Source organism: Rattus norvegicus, chromosome 9, assembly GCF_036323735.1.
Source record: "Rattus norvegicus strain BN/NHsdMcwi chromosome 9, GRCr8, whole genome shotgun sequence".
Taxonomy (NCBI): Eukaryota; Metazoa; Chordata; class Mammalia; order Rodentia; family Muridae; genus Rattus; species Rattus norvegicus.
The window spans coordinates 53,772,884-53,789,930 of NC_086027.1; the positions used below are offsets into that span (position 1 = coordinate 53,772,884).

At 38.5% G+C, this 17,047-nt stretch overlaps 2 protein-coding genes across 11 annotated transcripts in view; one reads left to right on the forward strand and one right to left on the reverse strand.

Moving 5' to 3' along the window:
- The window catches only part of Poglut2 (protein O-glucosyltransferase 2), a 52,970-nt gene that overhangs the window by 24,400 nt on the left and 11,523 nt on the right, over window positions 1-17,047 (reverse strand). The window lies entirely within an intron of this gene.
- The window catches only part of Bivm (basic, immunoglobulin-like variable motif containing), a 36,241-nt gene that overhangs the window by 11,999 nt on the left and 7,195 nt on the right, over window positions 1-17,047 (forward strand). For 7 of the 9 annotated variants that reach the window (XM_006244874.5, XM_017596228.3, XM_006244881.5 and 4 more), the window contains exons 3-8: window positions 1,567-1,693; window positions 2,657-2,752; window positions 3,241-3,345; window positions 3,564-3,658; window positions 8,422-8,554; window positions 9,989-10,075. In XM_006244874.5, coding sequence (XP_006244936.1) covers window positions 1,567-1,693; window positions 2,657-2,752; window positions 3,241-3,345; window positions 3,564-3,658; window positions 8,422-8,554; window positions 9,989-10,075 — 643 coding nt within the window. Of the gene's footprint in view, window positions 1-1,566; window positions 1,694-2,656; window positions 2,753-3,240; window positions 3,346-3,563; window positions 3,659-4,426; window positions 4,533-8,421; window positions 8,555-9,988; window positions 10,076-17,047 lie in introns of those variants that run through there. The other 2 variants (XR_005488841.2, XM_039082902.2) reach the window with 2 other exon arrangements.

Genomic DNA, 17,047 nt, shown 5'->3' on the forward strand with positions numbered 1-17,047 from the left:
TGTGATCCAGCTTCTGCTCTGACAGTGCTTTCCTCCTGCACATTCGGTGAAATGTTGGCAGTGGACCAGGTCTTGTGGCATTGCGGAGGTCTCTGCTTACTCGCAGTGTGTATGCTCGTTTAACCTAGAGAGAATCACGGCAACATACATAGCCAAAGAAGCACAGGGACAGAATCAGAGTCCAGTGAGGACAGAGTGACAGAGCAGTTGTGGCCCATGGAGGCTGCAGACTTTGATGTTTCTTTAACCTCACAACTTTCAGTGGCTGGGAAAACTACCAAGGTAATTAAATCCTCAAGAGGCAGAGGAGAGAGTCCAAAGAAAATCACTTTTCTGTTTTCTCTTTGAGATTTATTTTAAGCAATGAGGGATAGTTCAGTGAGATTTAGTTTACATTTGCAAGTAGTTGATAAGCTCTGAAACATTTTGTGTTCTCTGTGTCTGTGAAGACAAAGAAATAATGATTAAATAGGAGGAGAGATGATATCTTTATTGTTTAGTGTTCATTGTTATGAACCATTACAGATGTCCCCTGTGTAGCAGTATTTCCTGACTCCCAGATGGTTAGAGGAGTTACATGGTTATTGTACTGAAATAGATCTTCTGCCACGAGTCTATAAGCAGGTGTCTATATAATCTGTGTTTGATCTGTGTTTGATAACTCAAAAACAAAATATTAGCCTCAGTTAATTTTCAAACGAGATTTGATTATTTCATTTAAAATAGATCTTGTCAGGGAGATATTAATGTAGCTGAAAAGGAAAGTTAATAACATTTTAATATGTATACTATTGAGTGAATGGAACATTAACATGGTTCAGAAATAAATAAATGTATCAAAATTAAACAAGATAAACTCTCCCCCTCACTTCTGCCTCCTTTGTCCACTTTCTATATCCCTCCTACCCTAGTCATTCCCTATCTTTGGGAAGATTGTGTACGTGTGCCTGGGCAGTGCTTTATTTTAATAGTTTAACAAATGGGGCTGGGGATTTAGCTCAGTGGTAGAGCGCTTACCTAGGAAGCGCAAGGCCCTGGGTTCGGTCCCCAGCTCCGAAAAAAAGAACCAAAAAAAAAAAAAAAAAAACCAAATGCTTCACTGTGTATTCATTTTGAGGTCTCAGGGACCTGGAATTATTATTGGACAGAATGCCATCATGCTGGATGTTGTAATAGAATTATGTTAATGCGGGTTTTAGTGTTTTATGGAAAGGATCTGTTTTCAGGAAAGTGATCTACTTTAATCTTTCCTGTTGGTAACTTGAAGCTGTAGATGTGGCTAAAGATCTTTGGATTGGTTATTTTAACCAGCTCTAAGAGCCTAGCTGTACTTGGATACGATCTTGATAGGAAATAGCATTTCTGATGGTTCAAATTGTTCTGAACTCTCTTCCTGCTTTCTCTGTAGGGACGAGTACTATTCTAGAAAGCACAGGCATTACTTTGAGTCATTTGCAAATACCATTTTCAGAATGCATGGCAGTTCCTCTCTAATTCTGTTGTAACCTCTGGCATGGGGGTTTACTTTATCTGAACATTTTCTTGTATTTTTTCTTTGTTCTGTAGGCAATGCAAAGAAACAAATTTCCAAGAAGAAAACATCAGATAAAAAAGGGCGGTATCAGAGGGAGTGTCTCCACTATTCTCCTCTTGATGATGTTAAACAGCGCAAAGTATTAGACCTTAGGCGATGGTATGTGGCCATGTCAGTTTTTACTTTTTCCAATCTTAAAAATATATAAATTGACATTAATTTTGCTGAGTATAGGTTAATAAATTATATTTATTATAAACACTGTAATTCCAAAGTTGTGTCTAAATACTTTATGTTTATCTCAGATTTTGGAAGTGATCTAGTTTAGCTCAGCCGGTATTTTCTAGACTTGCCTGGCTGTCAGTCTCAAATTTGGAGTGGTCATTTACCTGGTTGTTCTTTGTTGAAGAATTCTCCAGGAAGTGACTGTTAGCATACAGCTATTTTAATTATTGTTATACCTAGTAAAATTAACAATATTTCTTGTGCGTATACTTTCCAGACTAAATTAACACTTTATAGAGTGTTTTAAAAGTTCATTATATACGTGCTTACTTGTCATGGCTCATGAGTTTCAGTTTAGAATTTCCAGCTTTCTTTGTCTCCATCTCTTGCTGGAGGATTTTGTATTTCCCTTTTAAGTCCTCAGTGACAATTCTGTTCTGAGTATCTCTGTCCAGGGGTACATGGCATGTGCTTTGGTCTGAAGAATCTCTGAACCTCTTGACACAGAGAAAGTGGTTTGCTTTGTTTCTCCAGTCTTTTCAGAAGTTGCAGATGATCCTGTGCCTACTCAAATGCGTATTCGTATAGAAACTTGAATAGTTGGCATCAGAAGTTCTTGGTTTGAATAGGATGAACTTTCATAGGTTGTAAGCCATAATGTAGCTCGTCTTGATAAAATAGATGATCTCTATTCTCATATATTTTTAGGTGTCTAATAAGTAGGAAATACTTTAAACAAAAAAAATGACTTTTATTGGGGGGAGGGGAATTAAAGAATGATTTCACACTGTATTATAGTTTTCATTATGGTCACATATTAAGTCCCCTATAAGATTGATATTTCTGTTCTGAATGTTTTGTGTTCATTCACGTGAAGGATGCTGTTTGATTTCCCAGGTACTGCATAAGCCGACCACAATACAAGACTTCGTGTGGTATCTCCTCATTGATTTCTTGTTGGAATTTCCTATACAGCATAATGGGAGCTGGGAAGTAAGTATACCAGTCTACACCAAACTCCATCTTTGAAAGCGGTTTGAAGGAAACTGAGTGTGATGATGCACACCTTTAATCCCAGCACTCAGGATGCAGAGTGAGGCAGATTTCTGCTGGTTTATAGAATAAATTCTAAATTCTAGGACATCTGGGGCTACATAGAGACCTTGTCTTAAGAAGCCAAAAAAAAAAAAAAAAAGAAAGAAATTAAAAAAAGAAAGAGAGAAAGAAAAGAAAAAGGAATTTTAAGGTACTTATTTATAATGGAAGACTCTGAGAGTTGACGTTTCACAAACTGAAAAAAATTGTGTGTATTGTTATAACCCTTTCAGGTTAAAATATTTGCATGTATTCTTTTCAATAAAATAAATGAAAAATATCTCTAAAACTGTTTGTAAGATAAACCTATATATTATTAACACTGAGGGATATTTTATTTGCACGTGACTGGAACTGTAAAATGAAAGGAAATGTTTCTTTTATAGTCTCCCACCTATTACCCAAGAAGAAGCATTACATATTTTGGGCTTCCAACCCCCATTTGAAGATATTAGGTTTGGCCCTTTCACTGGAAATACAACACTCATGAGGTACGGAGCTGCCACTTAGGGACAACACCTTATTTCTAATTCTATGAAGGGATAACGCTGTCGTGTTTGGGGACAGTACAAGATAGACTTTGGTGCTGGGTCCCAGGCTCCCTTAGATATGACATTTGTGGGCTGTGCTTGGGTTTCTATACAATTAGGACGTAGCCTGTCTGTATAATGAAACTATTGCTATGAGCAAATATTCTTCTTAATTTCAGATGGTTTAGACAGATTAATGACCACTTTCATGTGAAAGGATGCTCTTATGTTCTCTATAAGCCCCATGGGAAGAACAAAACAGCTGGAGAAACTGGTAGGTAAAAATACATGCGCACACACACACACACACACACACACACACACACACATACACACACACGCCACGCTTTCAGGTTGAGTACATCTCAGAAATTGGCTATATTGTTTCTTGGACATCAAATTAACTTTTCACAGTCTGATACTTTCATACCTCTTTAAGAGGGAAATCATGATAATATATAATATATAGGGCACTCTCATTTTACAGTTCAATTTTTACCCCTTCTGATATTTCTATGATTTTTTTTACAATGTGCTTTCAGTGTTCTTGGGAACAGCATATCCTGGACTTAGTAACTCTCTGGTTCTTGATGAACTCTGGGCCCTCAAAGGTCACTGTAAATGAAGCATGTGATAGAGTTAAAACAAACCTGGAGATTGAGATAAAACTTAGTGTTAATAAAGGACGAAGCATGTTTTTCGGATTTACGGTTGATCTCATGGAAAATAGTAGCCATCCACCCAGTTATGTTGCAAAGGCAGGATTCACTTGGAAATCATGCTTAGACTCAGGAATTTATTTTTTTTTCAGTGGATACTACAGTTCACTACTTTGCTTAATACAATGCCAGCCTCTACTTTTCCCTACATATATCTCACATACTCTCCCCTGGACCACAGCTATCGATTCTCTGGTTGCCTTGTGCACACTCAGGTATACAGCCGGTTGATACTGTTTTCCTCATCTCCAATATCCTTCCAGTTCATATTGAATAGTTTTCTTTAACCTGCAGTGTGGTTACGCCCCTTTCCTTTTTGGGAGCTCTCTAGGCTTGCATACAGACCAAACTCCATAGTATTGATAGCATGTGAAGCCAACATCGACTGGACTCCCACCACTGTCTTCATGTGCCTGCTGTATTTAAAAGGTATCAAATGGGTGGGGCCTTGCAGGACAATGATATGCTGCTTGATTACTTATCATAGTTCCAGAATTTTCCCTTGACTTTCGATGTATAAGGATATGTTTGTTCTCAGTTCTCTAAGGCTCTTCTGCAGAAGGACTAGTTAATACTAAACCAACCCAAAGAATGTGTTGACAGTGTATTGGCATGAGAGCTATACTGCCAAGGGCGATGAATGAGTTGGTAGCTCAAGTTTCCCACTCCTTTCAACTCTGAACCTAATTCTTAAAGCTTTTTTCACATCCTGTTTACTGGACAGCTATGGAGGTAGTTGCTTTGTGACTTGGCTTTTAGGTTTGTTTTTAGATGTCCTCTGGTATATTCTGAACCTAGTTTCTCTTGGCAACACATTTGTCTTCTCATCACAGGTCATTTCCTTGGGTAGCTGCCTTCTGAATAATGCTGCATTGTCTTTTATTTTAGAAGGTCATCTTTTCTCTGACTTTGCCCTGCAATTGTGGGGGTGTCCTTCTGTAGGCTTTCTCTGTTGTATGCTACCTTCCTAACCAGTGGCTTGGTGTATGTTCCCTGTGGATCTGCCTCCTTATGCCCCTTCCTCTATGTAGATTGCTAAAATCTCCACTCTTCCTTAAGTCCCATCTTCAATGCCATCCCTTCTTGTTCCTCCGACTTCTATACCCATCTGTGATTAACATTACTTCTTTCATCTTCCATGCTTGTATCTGGCAGAGTTACTAGTACTCGTGACTTAAGTTAAAATCTCCGTTTATCTAAACTAGCTGCTTCAAAATACTGTTCCTTGATGCATCACCTGGTAACTTGTTAGAAATGCAAATTCTTAGTTCCCAACCACAGACCTACAAGGCCAGCAGCAACTCAGACTGGGCTCTAGTAAGACTTTATTGAAGTCTTGACAACAAGATGGTATATGGATATGGCCTCTTTACCAGGAGTTTGGTTTTTGCATTGAGAGGAGATGCAGTCATTTTCTAATTGTGCTCAGATAAAACCTGAGGATTCTGTTTAAAGGCTTTGGCCTGAAAGGGAGACAGTAGAAGAAAACTGCTCATATATTTATTTGGCTACAGCAGCTCTGCTTTAAGAATAAGTTTGCTGATCTTGAAATCACCTGAAGAATGTTTTATGTACCTTGGAGGGATAAGAACAAACATCCTTTTACTAGAAACCATGTGTATATGTGTTATATATCATATTTAACAGTACTAGAAACATTATCCCATAGAAGAAAACCCATGTCATGGCATTTGGAAAACTAGGACATGGTAAAAGAGTGTTTGCAGCAGACAAAATTATGTGATTGCCAAGGAGGGCAGACTTTGTTATCCATCTCATATGCTCCTAGAATCCTTAGTTCCCTCCCTCCCTCCCTCCCTCCCTCGCTCCCTTCCTTCCTTCCTTCCTTCCGTCCTTCCTTCCTTCCTTCCATGGAATCCTAAATTTTGTCTTTGTTTCTTTCATTCATTTGTTTGAGATGGGTTTCTCCGTGTAGCTCTGACTGTTCTGAAACTTGCTCTTGTAGAGCTGTAGTCTGGCCTTGAAGTCACAGAAATCCACCTACCTTGGCCTTCTGAGTTCTGGGATTAAAGGCATGTGCCACTCCTGCTGGCAAAAATCTCTTTTATTGACTATGGCTGGGATGCCAGGATATTGGCTCAATGCCTATAGTTCAAGCATCGAGGAGGCCAAGACAGCAGGATTGCTCTGTGTACAAGACTAGCCTGGGGCTTCATATTGTGTTTCATGCTAGCCTAAATTACAGAGTAAGACCTTTGTATGGCTATACGTCTCTGAATGAGTTTGATCTTGCCTGATCTCAAAGATCTGGCCTGGTTAGTACTTGGGAGAAAGAGTGGGACTCTGTCTTAAGAAACACAGTCAGTTGCCAGAACTTACACTGTACTCAGTGATAGAGAGCTTGCCTAACATAACTAAAGGCTTTGAGTTCAAGTATTATTGCAAAAACAATATTTTCAGTTATCTGAGAAAGCTTCTCATTGATTAATTTAAATTTAAAAATATTTCAGGAGTTTTTCTATGGCAATGGTGGTAATAGTCATCTTTTGTAATGTTTGAATATACAGAGTAAAGTGATCTTAATCCACCATATAGAATCTATTTACAATCATGCTCTTTTATGGAAACGAAAGACTGTACTGAATTTATTTCTAAAAATTCTCATCTAAACTGCCAAAAGGGTCAGTTTTTAAGATGTGAGGGAATACAACTCTCTCCTGTGGAGTGTCTAGTCGTTATTAGTCTTTGTGAAGTAGAGATTTTAGTAGAGAGGACTATCTACCTGTGCTGATCTACCTGGAAGTGAAAATCTATGTGGAATGCCTTGATGGAACTTCAGAGTAGAGATCAGAAATGTTAACACGTGCACAGGCATAGCTCCCACCCCAAAACCCTTGTGAGGCAGTCAGGTTGCTTCTGTGGAGCTGTGGCAGAGGGCCCAGATCTTGGTGGTTTCATGGCCAGAAAGTCAATCCCTGTGAACATACCATGCAGGCTCTCAGCTTGCTTTTTTTAGGGTTTCCAGTTTTAATGGACTACTTGTTAATGAATAATTTAAGATCTTCCTGGAATGGAAGTTAATGAAACCTCAGTTAATGGTTTTGAGTACTGAGTGCTGATAAAATTGTTTCTTGTGCTAATACTTTGGAAATCATTTGACAGCTATTACAATGATGAGGAGAAACAGTTGTGTAAGTCCAGCCTGACTGCACAGCTGATGCCTTTGATCCGTGTGATGTGCGTGGAAAAGCTGATGACTTTCATCTGTGTGACAGGTGTAGAAAGACCTTGGTGTTTCTTAGTCTTGTTAAAGTCTTAGTGTTTCTATTGCTGTGATGAAAACCATGACCAGAACAACTTAGGGAGGAATTTGGCTGGTGCGTCCCGAATCACAGTCCATTGAGTGAAGCCAAAGCAGGAACTCAAAAGGGTAGGAACCTGGAGTCATGACCATAGAGGAATGCTGCTTACGGGCCTGCTCCCAATGGATTGCACAGACTACTTTTTAATAGAATTCAGAACTACATGTCTAGGGATGGCACCACCCACAATGGGCTGAGCCCTCCCACATCAATTACCAATTAAGAAAATGCTCTACAGGTTTGCCTACAGCCAAATCTTGTGAAGGTATTTTCCAAATCAAAGCTTCCTCCTTTCAAATGACTGTACCCTGTGTAATTTAATAGAAAATGAGCCAATACAATGATAATATTTGTTATAATTACGTGATAATTATGTGACAAGTGTGAAGGTTATTGTGTGGCAGGTGTGTGTGTGTGTGTGTGTGTGTGTGTGTGTACATGCACACCATTGTTGTAGTTCGTTGTTATTTAAGGTTTGTGTTTATTCATATGCATTAGTAAACTTTAAGTTGGATGTAGATGCTTCATCTAGACATTAGAATGGCTATAATTTAGTCTAATTTAAGGTTCTTTTGTAAATCTTTTGTAGAGTTAGTTTATATGTGAGAGTTTATAGATACATATGTTTCATTTGGGCATGCTCATTCAGAAGCTGGTAGTGAGAGGTGTTCAGAAGCTGGTAGTGGAGAAAAGCTAAGGCTGTGATTGTGCAATTACTGGATTTTACACAATCGCTGAATATCTTAGACAATTTGGTATATTCTTAGAAAGTTCTGATAAGCAAGGATGTGTTTCACTTGTTTTGCTACTGAGTTTATCTAAAACTAAAAGTAAATTCATTCATGTTTTTGCCCATATTGGGCAAAGATATTCCCTCAATGAAACTCAGAATATCAGTGTATTCCAAATTCTGTCTTTCAGTCCTTAATGGGTCCTCTGTATTAAATGTGGACATTGATTTGTGTACCTCAATTTATCTGGTTTTGTCTTTGTAGCTCCTGGGGCCTTATCAAAGTTGACCCAAGGATTGAAAGATGAGTCACTGGCTTATATCTATCATTGCCAAAATCATTACTTTTGTCCAATTGGCTTTGAAGCAACCCCTGTTAAAGCTAATAAAGCATTCAGGTAAGCATTCCCATACTTGATAAAGGCACATCAATAGGAAAATTTGACAAAGTATTTTTGGGAATTAAACAGATTCTAGTCTTTTAGCCATTGGGAAGCTTGGTAATGTGTTTTATTCAAAGCGAGTGTGCATATGTTTTGCAGGACTGATTGCACTTCAAAGCAGTTGCTCAGTCATTGTAAGAGGAAGCTATCTGACATACCACTTTTATGACTGTTACACACAGGTGCACGGGCCTTCCCGTGTTATGCCCAGGGTCCTCTCCATTGCCTTGCATGTCCCTGTGTCAAGAATGCCACAACTAAGTACATTAAAAAGCACCTTCTCTGGTCATAGTGAAGAACTAAGGATTTGTTAGGGTTTTTCTCCAAGGGAGTTCAGGACCAGTTTCATCTCTAATCTTTTTGGTTATATTTGCCTCCTGCTTTTCTTAATCCAGTTGCTTTTTGAACAACATGTTTTTACACAGACACACAAACTTCTGTCTTTTTGAAGGAGATGTGTGCAACAGAGAGGTGCTGAGTTTGAATGTTACTCTTTGCCAAGTTCCTTCATTGGGGACTTGAAAGCAGGGTATTTTTAAGAACAGGTAACGTGACTGTCTTACTCCACTGGTTTGCTGGTTGATTCACACTTGGCTTGGTGAGATTAGTGACTAGGGAGGATGAAAAGATTCAGTAGCCCTTAGAAGTTATATCTTAAGTGAGGGCCAGATTCTGGGTGGAGAACATGGTTTGACCTTTAGGATAGGAGGGAATTTATTATGTACTGGAGGCCATGGATACCTGGAGTCCTACTCAAAGGTCCTTGGATGTGGTAACCTGAAACAGGTGAGCAGAAGTTGGAGGACTCAGGAGGCTGAATGCTGCTCGTATATGAGGAACAAGAGCATAACTGCTCTCTCTCCAACTCCTGCATGCTCTGTTCACTTTCTGGAGTGAGGGGCACTTTTGTACTTCTTTTATGATTCCAAGCTACGCTTTTATCTTACTCCAGGTACCTACCAAATATGAAACATGCGTTGACTTCTCCTGCTCTGTTCCTTTAATAGTTGGGCTTCACCAATGAATGCTTGTGCCTATGAACCATCTGATTTTTTTCTTGAAAATTATGTAAAATTCCAAGCTCCTTTCCAGACTTGAATTAGAATTTCTAGGGATGGGAATGGAACATTGTATATTTAAAATCGTCTTCTTCTCCTCTGATCCAAGTGGGTATTATGTCAAAATGTTTTTAACCCTAGATTTTGAATATGGAAATAATAGGGCTCAAACTTAACACAAGGATTTCTAGAATGGCCCAAACCTTAATGCTCATATTTATCCTTGATTAAAAAAAGCATCTTTCAGTTTTAGTGTATTTTAGTTCGAACAGCGTTCTGTGGGTAGTGAATGCCATTTATCAAGCTGACTGTGAATGTATTTTCTTTTTAGCAAGGGCCCCCTTTCACCACAAGAAGTAGAATACTGGATTTTAATTGGAGAGTCAAGTAGAAAACATCCTGCCATTCACTGTAAAAGGTATGCTTTAGTAGATTTAATGTTTTCTTTTTTCCCCCACATTTTATTTTATTTTATTTTATTGGATATTTCATATACTTAAATTCCAAATGTTATCGCCTTTCTTGATTTCCCCCTGGAGTCCCCCTATTCCTTACCCTTCCTTCCCTCTGCCTCTATAAGAGTGTTTGCTTCACCAACTTCCTCCCACCTCTCTGCCCTGGCATTCCCCTAACTGGGGCATCAAGCCTTCACAGAACCATGGGCCTCTCCTCTTATTCATGCTCAATAAGGTCATCCTCTGCTACATATGTGACTGGAGCTATGGGTCCCTTCCATGTGTACTCTTTGGTTGGTGGTTTAGTCTCTGGGAGCTCTGGGGAGTCTGGTTGGTTGATATTGTTGTTCTTCCTTTGGGGTTGAAAACCCCCTTAGCTCCTTCAGTCCTTTCTCTAATTCCTCCATTAGAGACCCCTTTTTCAGTTCAGTGTTTGGTTGGCTGCAAACATCTGCCTCTATATTTGTCAGACTCCAGCAGAGCCTCCCAGGAGACCACTCCATTAATCTCCTGTCAGCATTCACCTCTTGGCATCCACAATAGTGTCTGGGTTTAGTGACAGTATATGGGGTGGATCCCCAAGTTGGGCCATCTCTGGATGACCTTTTCCTCAGTTTCTGCCCCACATTTTGTCTCTGTATTTCTGCCTGTGAATATTTTGTTCTCCCTTCCAAGAAGGACTAAAGAATCTGCACATTGGTCTTCCAACTTCTTGAGCTTCATGTCCTCTGTGGATATCTTGAGTATTCAGAGCTTTTGGGTCAATGTGCATTCCATGTGTGTTCTTTAGTGATTGGGTTACCTCACTCAGGATGATATTTTCTAGTTCCATTTGCCTAAGAATTTCATGAAGTCATTGTTTTTAATAACCAAATAGTCTCCTCACCAGCATCTGTTGTCACCTGAGTTTTTGATCTTAGCCATTTTGACTGATGTGAGGTAGAATCTCAGGGTTGTTTTGATTTGCATCTCCCTGATGACTAAGAATGTTGAACATTTTTTAGGTGTTTCTTGGTCATTCAGTATTCTTCAGCTGAGAATTCTTTTTTTTTTTTTTTTTGGTTCTTTTTTTTTTCCGGAGCTGGGGACCGAAGCCAGGGCCTTGCGCTTCCTAGGTAAGCGCTCTACCACTGAGCTAAATCCCCAGCCGAGAATTCTTTCTTTAGCTCTATATCCCATTTTTTAATTGGGTTATTTGATTCTCTGGAGTCTTAACTTCTTGAGTTCCTTATATATATTGGATATTAGTCCTCTATCAAATGTAGGATTGGTAAAGATCTTTTCCCAATCTGTTGGTTGCCGTTTTGTCCTACTGACAATGTCCTTTGCCTTACAGAAACTTTGCAATTTTACGAGGTCCCATTTGTCAATTCTTGATCTTAGAGCATATGCCATTGGTGTTCTGTTCAGGAAATTTTCCCCTATGCTGAGGTGTTTGAGGCTCTTTCCCAATTTCTCTTGTTTTAGATTCAGTGTATCTGGCTTTATGTGGAGGTCCTTGATCCACTTGAACTTAAGTTTTGTACAGCGTGATAAGAATGGATTAATTTGCATTCTTCTACATGCTGACCTCCAGTTGCACCAGCATCATTTGTTGAAAATGTTGTTTTTTCCTACTGGATGCTTTAAGCTCCTCTGACAAAGATCAAGTGACCATAGGTGTGTGTGTTGATTTCTGGGCCTTCAGTTCTATTCCATTTATCTACTGTCTGTCTCTGTACCAATAACATACCATTTTGTTTTTTTTTTTGTTGTTGTTTTTTTTGTTTGTTTGTTTTTAATCACAATTGCTCTGTAATACAGCTTGAGGTTGGGGATCATGATTCCCCCAGCAATTCTTTTATTGTTGAGAATAGTTTTTGCTATCCTGGGTTTTTGTTATTCCAAATGAATTTGCAAATTGCTCTTTCTAATTCTATGAAGAATTGAGTTGGAATTTTGATGGGGATTGCATTGAATCTGTAGATTGCTTTTGGCAAAATGGCCATTTTATAATATTAATCCTGCCAATCCATGAGCATGGGAGATCTTTCCATTTTCTGAGATCTTCTTCAATTTCTTTCTTCAGAGACTTGAAGTTCTTGTCATACAGATCTTTCACTTGCTTGGTTAGAGTCACACCAAAGTATTTTGTATTATCTGTGACTATTGTGAAGGGTGTTGTTTCCCTAATTTCCCTGTCAGCCTGTTTATCCTTTGAGTAGAGGAAGGCTACTGATTTGTAAGTTAATTTTATACCCAGCCACTTTGCTGAAGTTATCAGGCTTAATAGTTCTCTGGTGGAACTTTTGGGGTCACTTAAGTATACTATCATACCACCTGCAAATAGTAGTATTTTGACTTCTTCCTTTCCAATTTGTATCCCTTTGACCTCTTTTTGTTGTCTAATTGCCTTGGCTAGGATTTCAAGTACTATATTGAATAGGTAGGGAGACGGTGGGCAGCCTTGTCTAGTCCTTGATTTTAGTGGGATTGCTTTAAGTTTGTCTTCATTTAGTTTCATGTTGGCTACTGGTTCGCTGTATATTCCTTTTACTATGTTTAGCAATGGGCCTTGAATTCCTGATCTTTCTAAGACTTTTAACGTAAAAGGGTGTTGAATTTTATCAAATGCTTTCTCAGCATCTAATGAGATGATCATGTGGTTTCCTTCTTTGAGTTTGTTTATATAGTGGATTACGTTGATGGATTTCCATATAGTGAACCATCCCTGCATCCATGAGATGAAGCCTACTTGATCATGATAGATGATTGTCCTGATGTGTTCTTGGATTCAGTTTGCGAGAATTTTATTGAGTATTTTTGCATCAAAATTCATAAGGGAAATTGGTCTGAATTCCTCTTTCTTTGTTGGGTTTTTGTGTGGTTTAGGTATAAGTGTGATTGTGGCTTCATAGAACGAATTGGGTAATGTTCCTTCTGTTTCTATTTTGTGGAATAGTATTGGTATTAGGTCTTCTATGAAGGTCTGATAGAATTCGCCACTAAATCTATCTGGGCTTTTTTTTTTTTTTTTTTTTTTTGGTTGGGAGACTTTTAATGATTGCTTCTATTTCTTTAGGGGTTATGGGACTGTTTAGATGGTTTATCTGATCTTGATTTAACTTTGGTACCTGGTATCTGGTATCTGTTTAGAAAATTGTCCATTTCCTCTAGATTTTCCAGTTTTGTTGAATATAGGTCTTTGTGTAGGAGCTGATGATTCCTTTTTAATTTCCCCAGTTTCTGTTATGTTTTTCTTTTCATTCCTGATTTTGTTAATTTGTATACTTTCTCTGCTTTCTGGTTAGTCTGGTTAAGGGTTTATCTATCTTATTGATTTTTTCAAAGAATCAGCTACTGGTTTTGTTGATTCTTTGTATAGTTCTTTTTGTTTTTACTTGGTTGATTTCAGTCCTGAGTTTGATTATTTTCTGCCATATACTTTTCTTGGGTGTATTTGCTTCTTTTTGTTCTAGAGCTTTCAGGTGTACTGTAAAACTGCTGATACATGCTCTCTCCAGTTTCTTTTTAGAGGCACTCAGAGCTATGAGTTTTCCTCTTAGCATTGCTTTCATTGTGTCCCATAAGTTTGGGTATGTTGTGCCTTCATTTTCATTAAATTCTAAAAAGTCTTTAATTTCTTTTTTTTTTTAATATTTATTTATTTATTATGTATACATCATACAGCTTTCTGCCTGCATGTAATGCACCTGCAGGCCAGAAGAGGGCACCAGACCTGATTATAGATGGTTGTGAGCCACCATGTGGTTGCTGGGAATTGAACTCAGGACCTCTGGAGAGCAGACAGTGCTCTTAACCACTGAGCCATCTCTCCAGCCCCCCCCCCCCCTTTAATTTCTTTATTTTTTTCTTGACCAAGTTATCATTGAGTAAAGCATTGTTCAGTTTCCATGTGTATGTGGGCTTTCTGTCATTTTTGTTGTCATTGAAGAACTTCCTTAGTCTGTGGTGATCTGATAGGATGCATGGGATTATTTCAATATTCTTATATCTGTTGAGGCTTGTTTTGTGACCAATTATATGGTCAATACTGGAGAAGGTACCCTAAGATGCTGAGAAGAAGGTATATTTTTTTTTTTTTTTAGGATGAAATGTTCTGTAGATATCTGTCAAATCCATTTGGTTCATAACTTCTATTAATTTCACTGTGTCTCTGTTCAGTTTCTGTTTCCATGATCTATCTATTGCTGAGAGTGGGGTGTTGAAGTCTCTCACTATTATTGTATGTGGTACAGTATATGCTTTGAGCTTTAGTAAGGTTTCTTTCATGAATGTAGGTGCCCTTGCATCTGGAACATAGATATTCAGGATTGAGAGTTCATCCTGGTGGAATTTTCCTTTGATGAGTATGAAGTGTATTTCCTTATCCTTTTTTGATAAGTTTTGTTTGAAAGTCGCTTTTATTGGATATTAGAATGTCTACTCTAGTTTGTTTCTTGGAACCATTTGCTTGGAGATTTTTTTTTTCCAGCCTTTTACTCTGTGGTAGTGTCTTTCTTTGTCACTGAGGTGTGTTTTCTGTAAGCAGCAAAATGCTTGGTCCTTTTATGTATCCAGTCTGTTAATCTATGTCTTTTTATTGGGGAATTGAGTCTATAAATATTTTTTTTTTTGGTTCTTTTTTTCGGAGCTGGGGACCGAACCCAGGGCCTTGCGCTTCCTAGGTAAGCGCTCTACCACTGAGCTAAGTCCCCAGCCCCGAGTCTATAAATATTAAGAGTAGTGATTGTCCCTTCCTGTTATTTTTGTTGTTAGAAGTAGAATTATGTTTGTTTTATTGCAAGAAGATTACTTTCTTGCTTTTTTTCTAGGGTGGAATTTCTCTCCTTGTATTAGAGTTTTCTATCAATTATCCTTTGTAGGGCTGGATTTGTGGAAAGATATTGTGTAAATTTGCTTTTGTCATGGAATATTTTGGTTTCCTCATCTACGGTAATTGAGAGTTTTGTTGGATATAGCAGCCTGGGCTGCTTAGGGTCTGAATGACATTTGTTCAGTATCTTCTAGCTTTCATGGTCTCTGTTGAAAAGTCTGGTGTAATTCTGATAGCTCTGCCTTTGTACATTACTTGACCATTTCCCCTTATTGCTTTTAATATTCTATCTTTTGTGCATTTGGTGTTTTGACTATTATGTGACGGGAGGAATTTCTTTTCTGGTTCAGTGTATTTGGAGTTCTGTACGCTTCTTGTATGTTTATGGGCATACCCTTCCTTTAGGTTAGGGAAGTTTTATTGAAGACATTTACTGGTCCTTTAATTTGGGAATCTTTGCTTTCTTCTATACCTAGTATTCTTAGTTTTGGTCTTCTAATTGTGTCCTAGATCTCCTGGGTGTTTTGGGTTAGGAGCTTTTTTTGCATTTGTCTTTGACAGTTGTGTCAATGTTTTTTCTATGGTATCTTCTGACCTGAGATTTCTCTTCTATCTCTTATATTCTGTTGGTGATGCTTGCATCTATGTTTCCTGATCTCTTTTCTAGGTTTTCTATCTCCAGAGTTGTCTCCTTTTGTGATTTCTTTATTGTTTCTATTTCAATTTTTAGATTCTGAATGGTTTTGTTCAATTTCTTTTCCTGTTTGGTTGTGTTCTCCTGTATTTCTTTAAGGGAGTTATTCATGTCCTTCTTAAAGTTCTCTATCATCATCATGAGATATGGTTTAAACCCCGAATCTTGCTTTCCAGGTGTGATGGGTATCCGGGACTTGGTGTCATGGGAAAACTGGATTCTGATGATGCCAAATAGCCTTGGTTTCTATTGCTTATGTTCTTGTACTTGCCTCTTGTCATCTGGTTATCTCTAGTGGTTGCCCTAACTGTCTCTGACTGGTGTCTGTCCTTCTTATGATCCTGGTTGTGTCAGAACTCTTCAGAGTCCAGGTGTCTTTGTGATCCTGTGATCCAGGGATCCTAGGACCATGGGATCCTGAGTGTGTCAGAGTTCTTGGGATTTAAGCTTTCTCTGGGTGTTGCAGGAGTGTATGGGGGAAGGCCAGAGCCCTCAGTTTGCTTTGAGCACAGAGAAAAGCTGAAAGGAACCCGTGCCTCTGGGTGGGTGGGGGTTTGTATTTCCCTATTTCCTATATGCGTCCTAGTTCTGCTGGGTGTTTGGGAAGAAGTTGTGGCCCCCTGTTTGTCTCGTTTTTCTCTTCTGTTTCTGCACAACTGCTGAGAGCCTCCTGGCCTGGAGAGGGTTGAGACAGGGCATAGAGTAGGACTCTGGCGTGGCTTTAAAGACTGAAGGTCTCCAGACATTTTTGTTCTCTAACTATACTGAAATGTTGCTGGTAGTTTCTAAAAAGTCCTAAAAACTTTCTTGCTAATTCTGAGGGTAAAAAGTTGTTGGTTTAGGTGATTGACCCCTGTAGCCTAACAGTGGGGGATTAAGTAATGTGGCTTTAGTTCTAGCTCAGCAGGAACTGCACAACTCTAACTTCCAGCCTGCAAATAGAAGTTGCAGGAAGAAAAAAGGACACTTTGAAAAATGATTATAGCATTTATTACTAAGTTGTAAAAAGTTAGGTATGAAAGCTCTCTAAGAAAAAGGGGGAAAAGCAGAAAGATCCTCAGTTGGGCATGGAAAAATTTTCTTTCTCACACTCTTCTCTTTGGAGCAGTAAACTTCTATTGAACCAGGAGAAGAGAATCTCAGAGAAGGAAAAACTTTACACAAGCAAATATGCATAAACTCACATGAATTCATATACAGATTTATGCATGTTTATTTACACATATCCATTCAACCAGTTGGGTCCATCTTGCATACATTCTCACAATTACATATTTATAATTGTATACACACATATCCATACTTACATATGCATTCGAAGCAAAAGACCTAATACCAGGGCAGAAATAACTCACTTATTCTGGATGAAAAATGAGCTCCAATATTTATGGCATAGAGAAAGTAAAAGCTTCTACCCTTTTAATG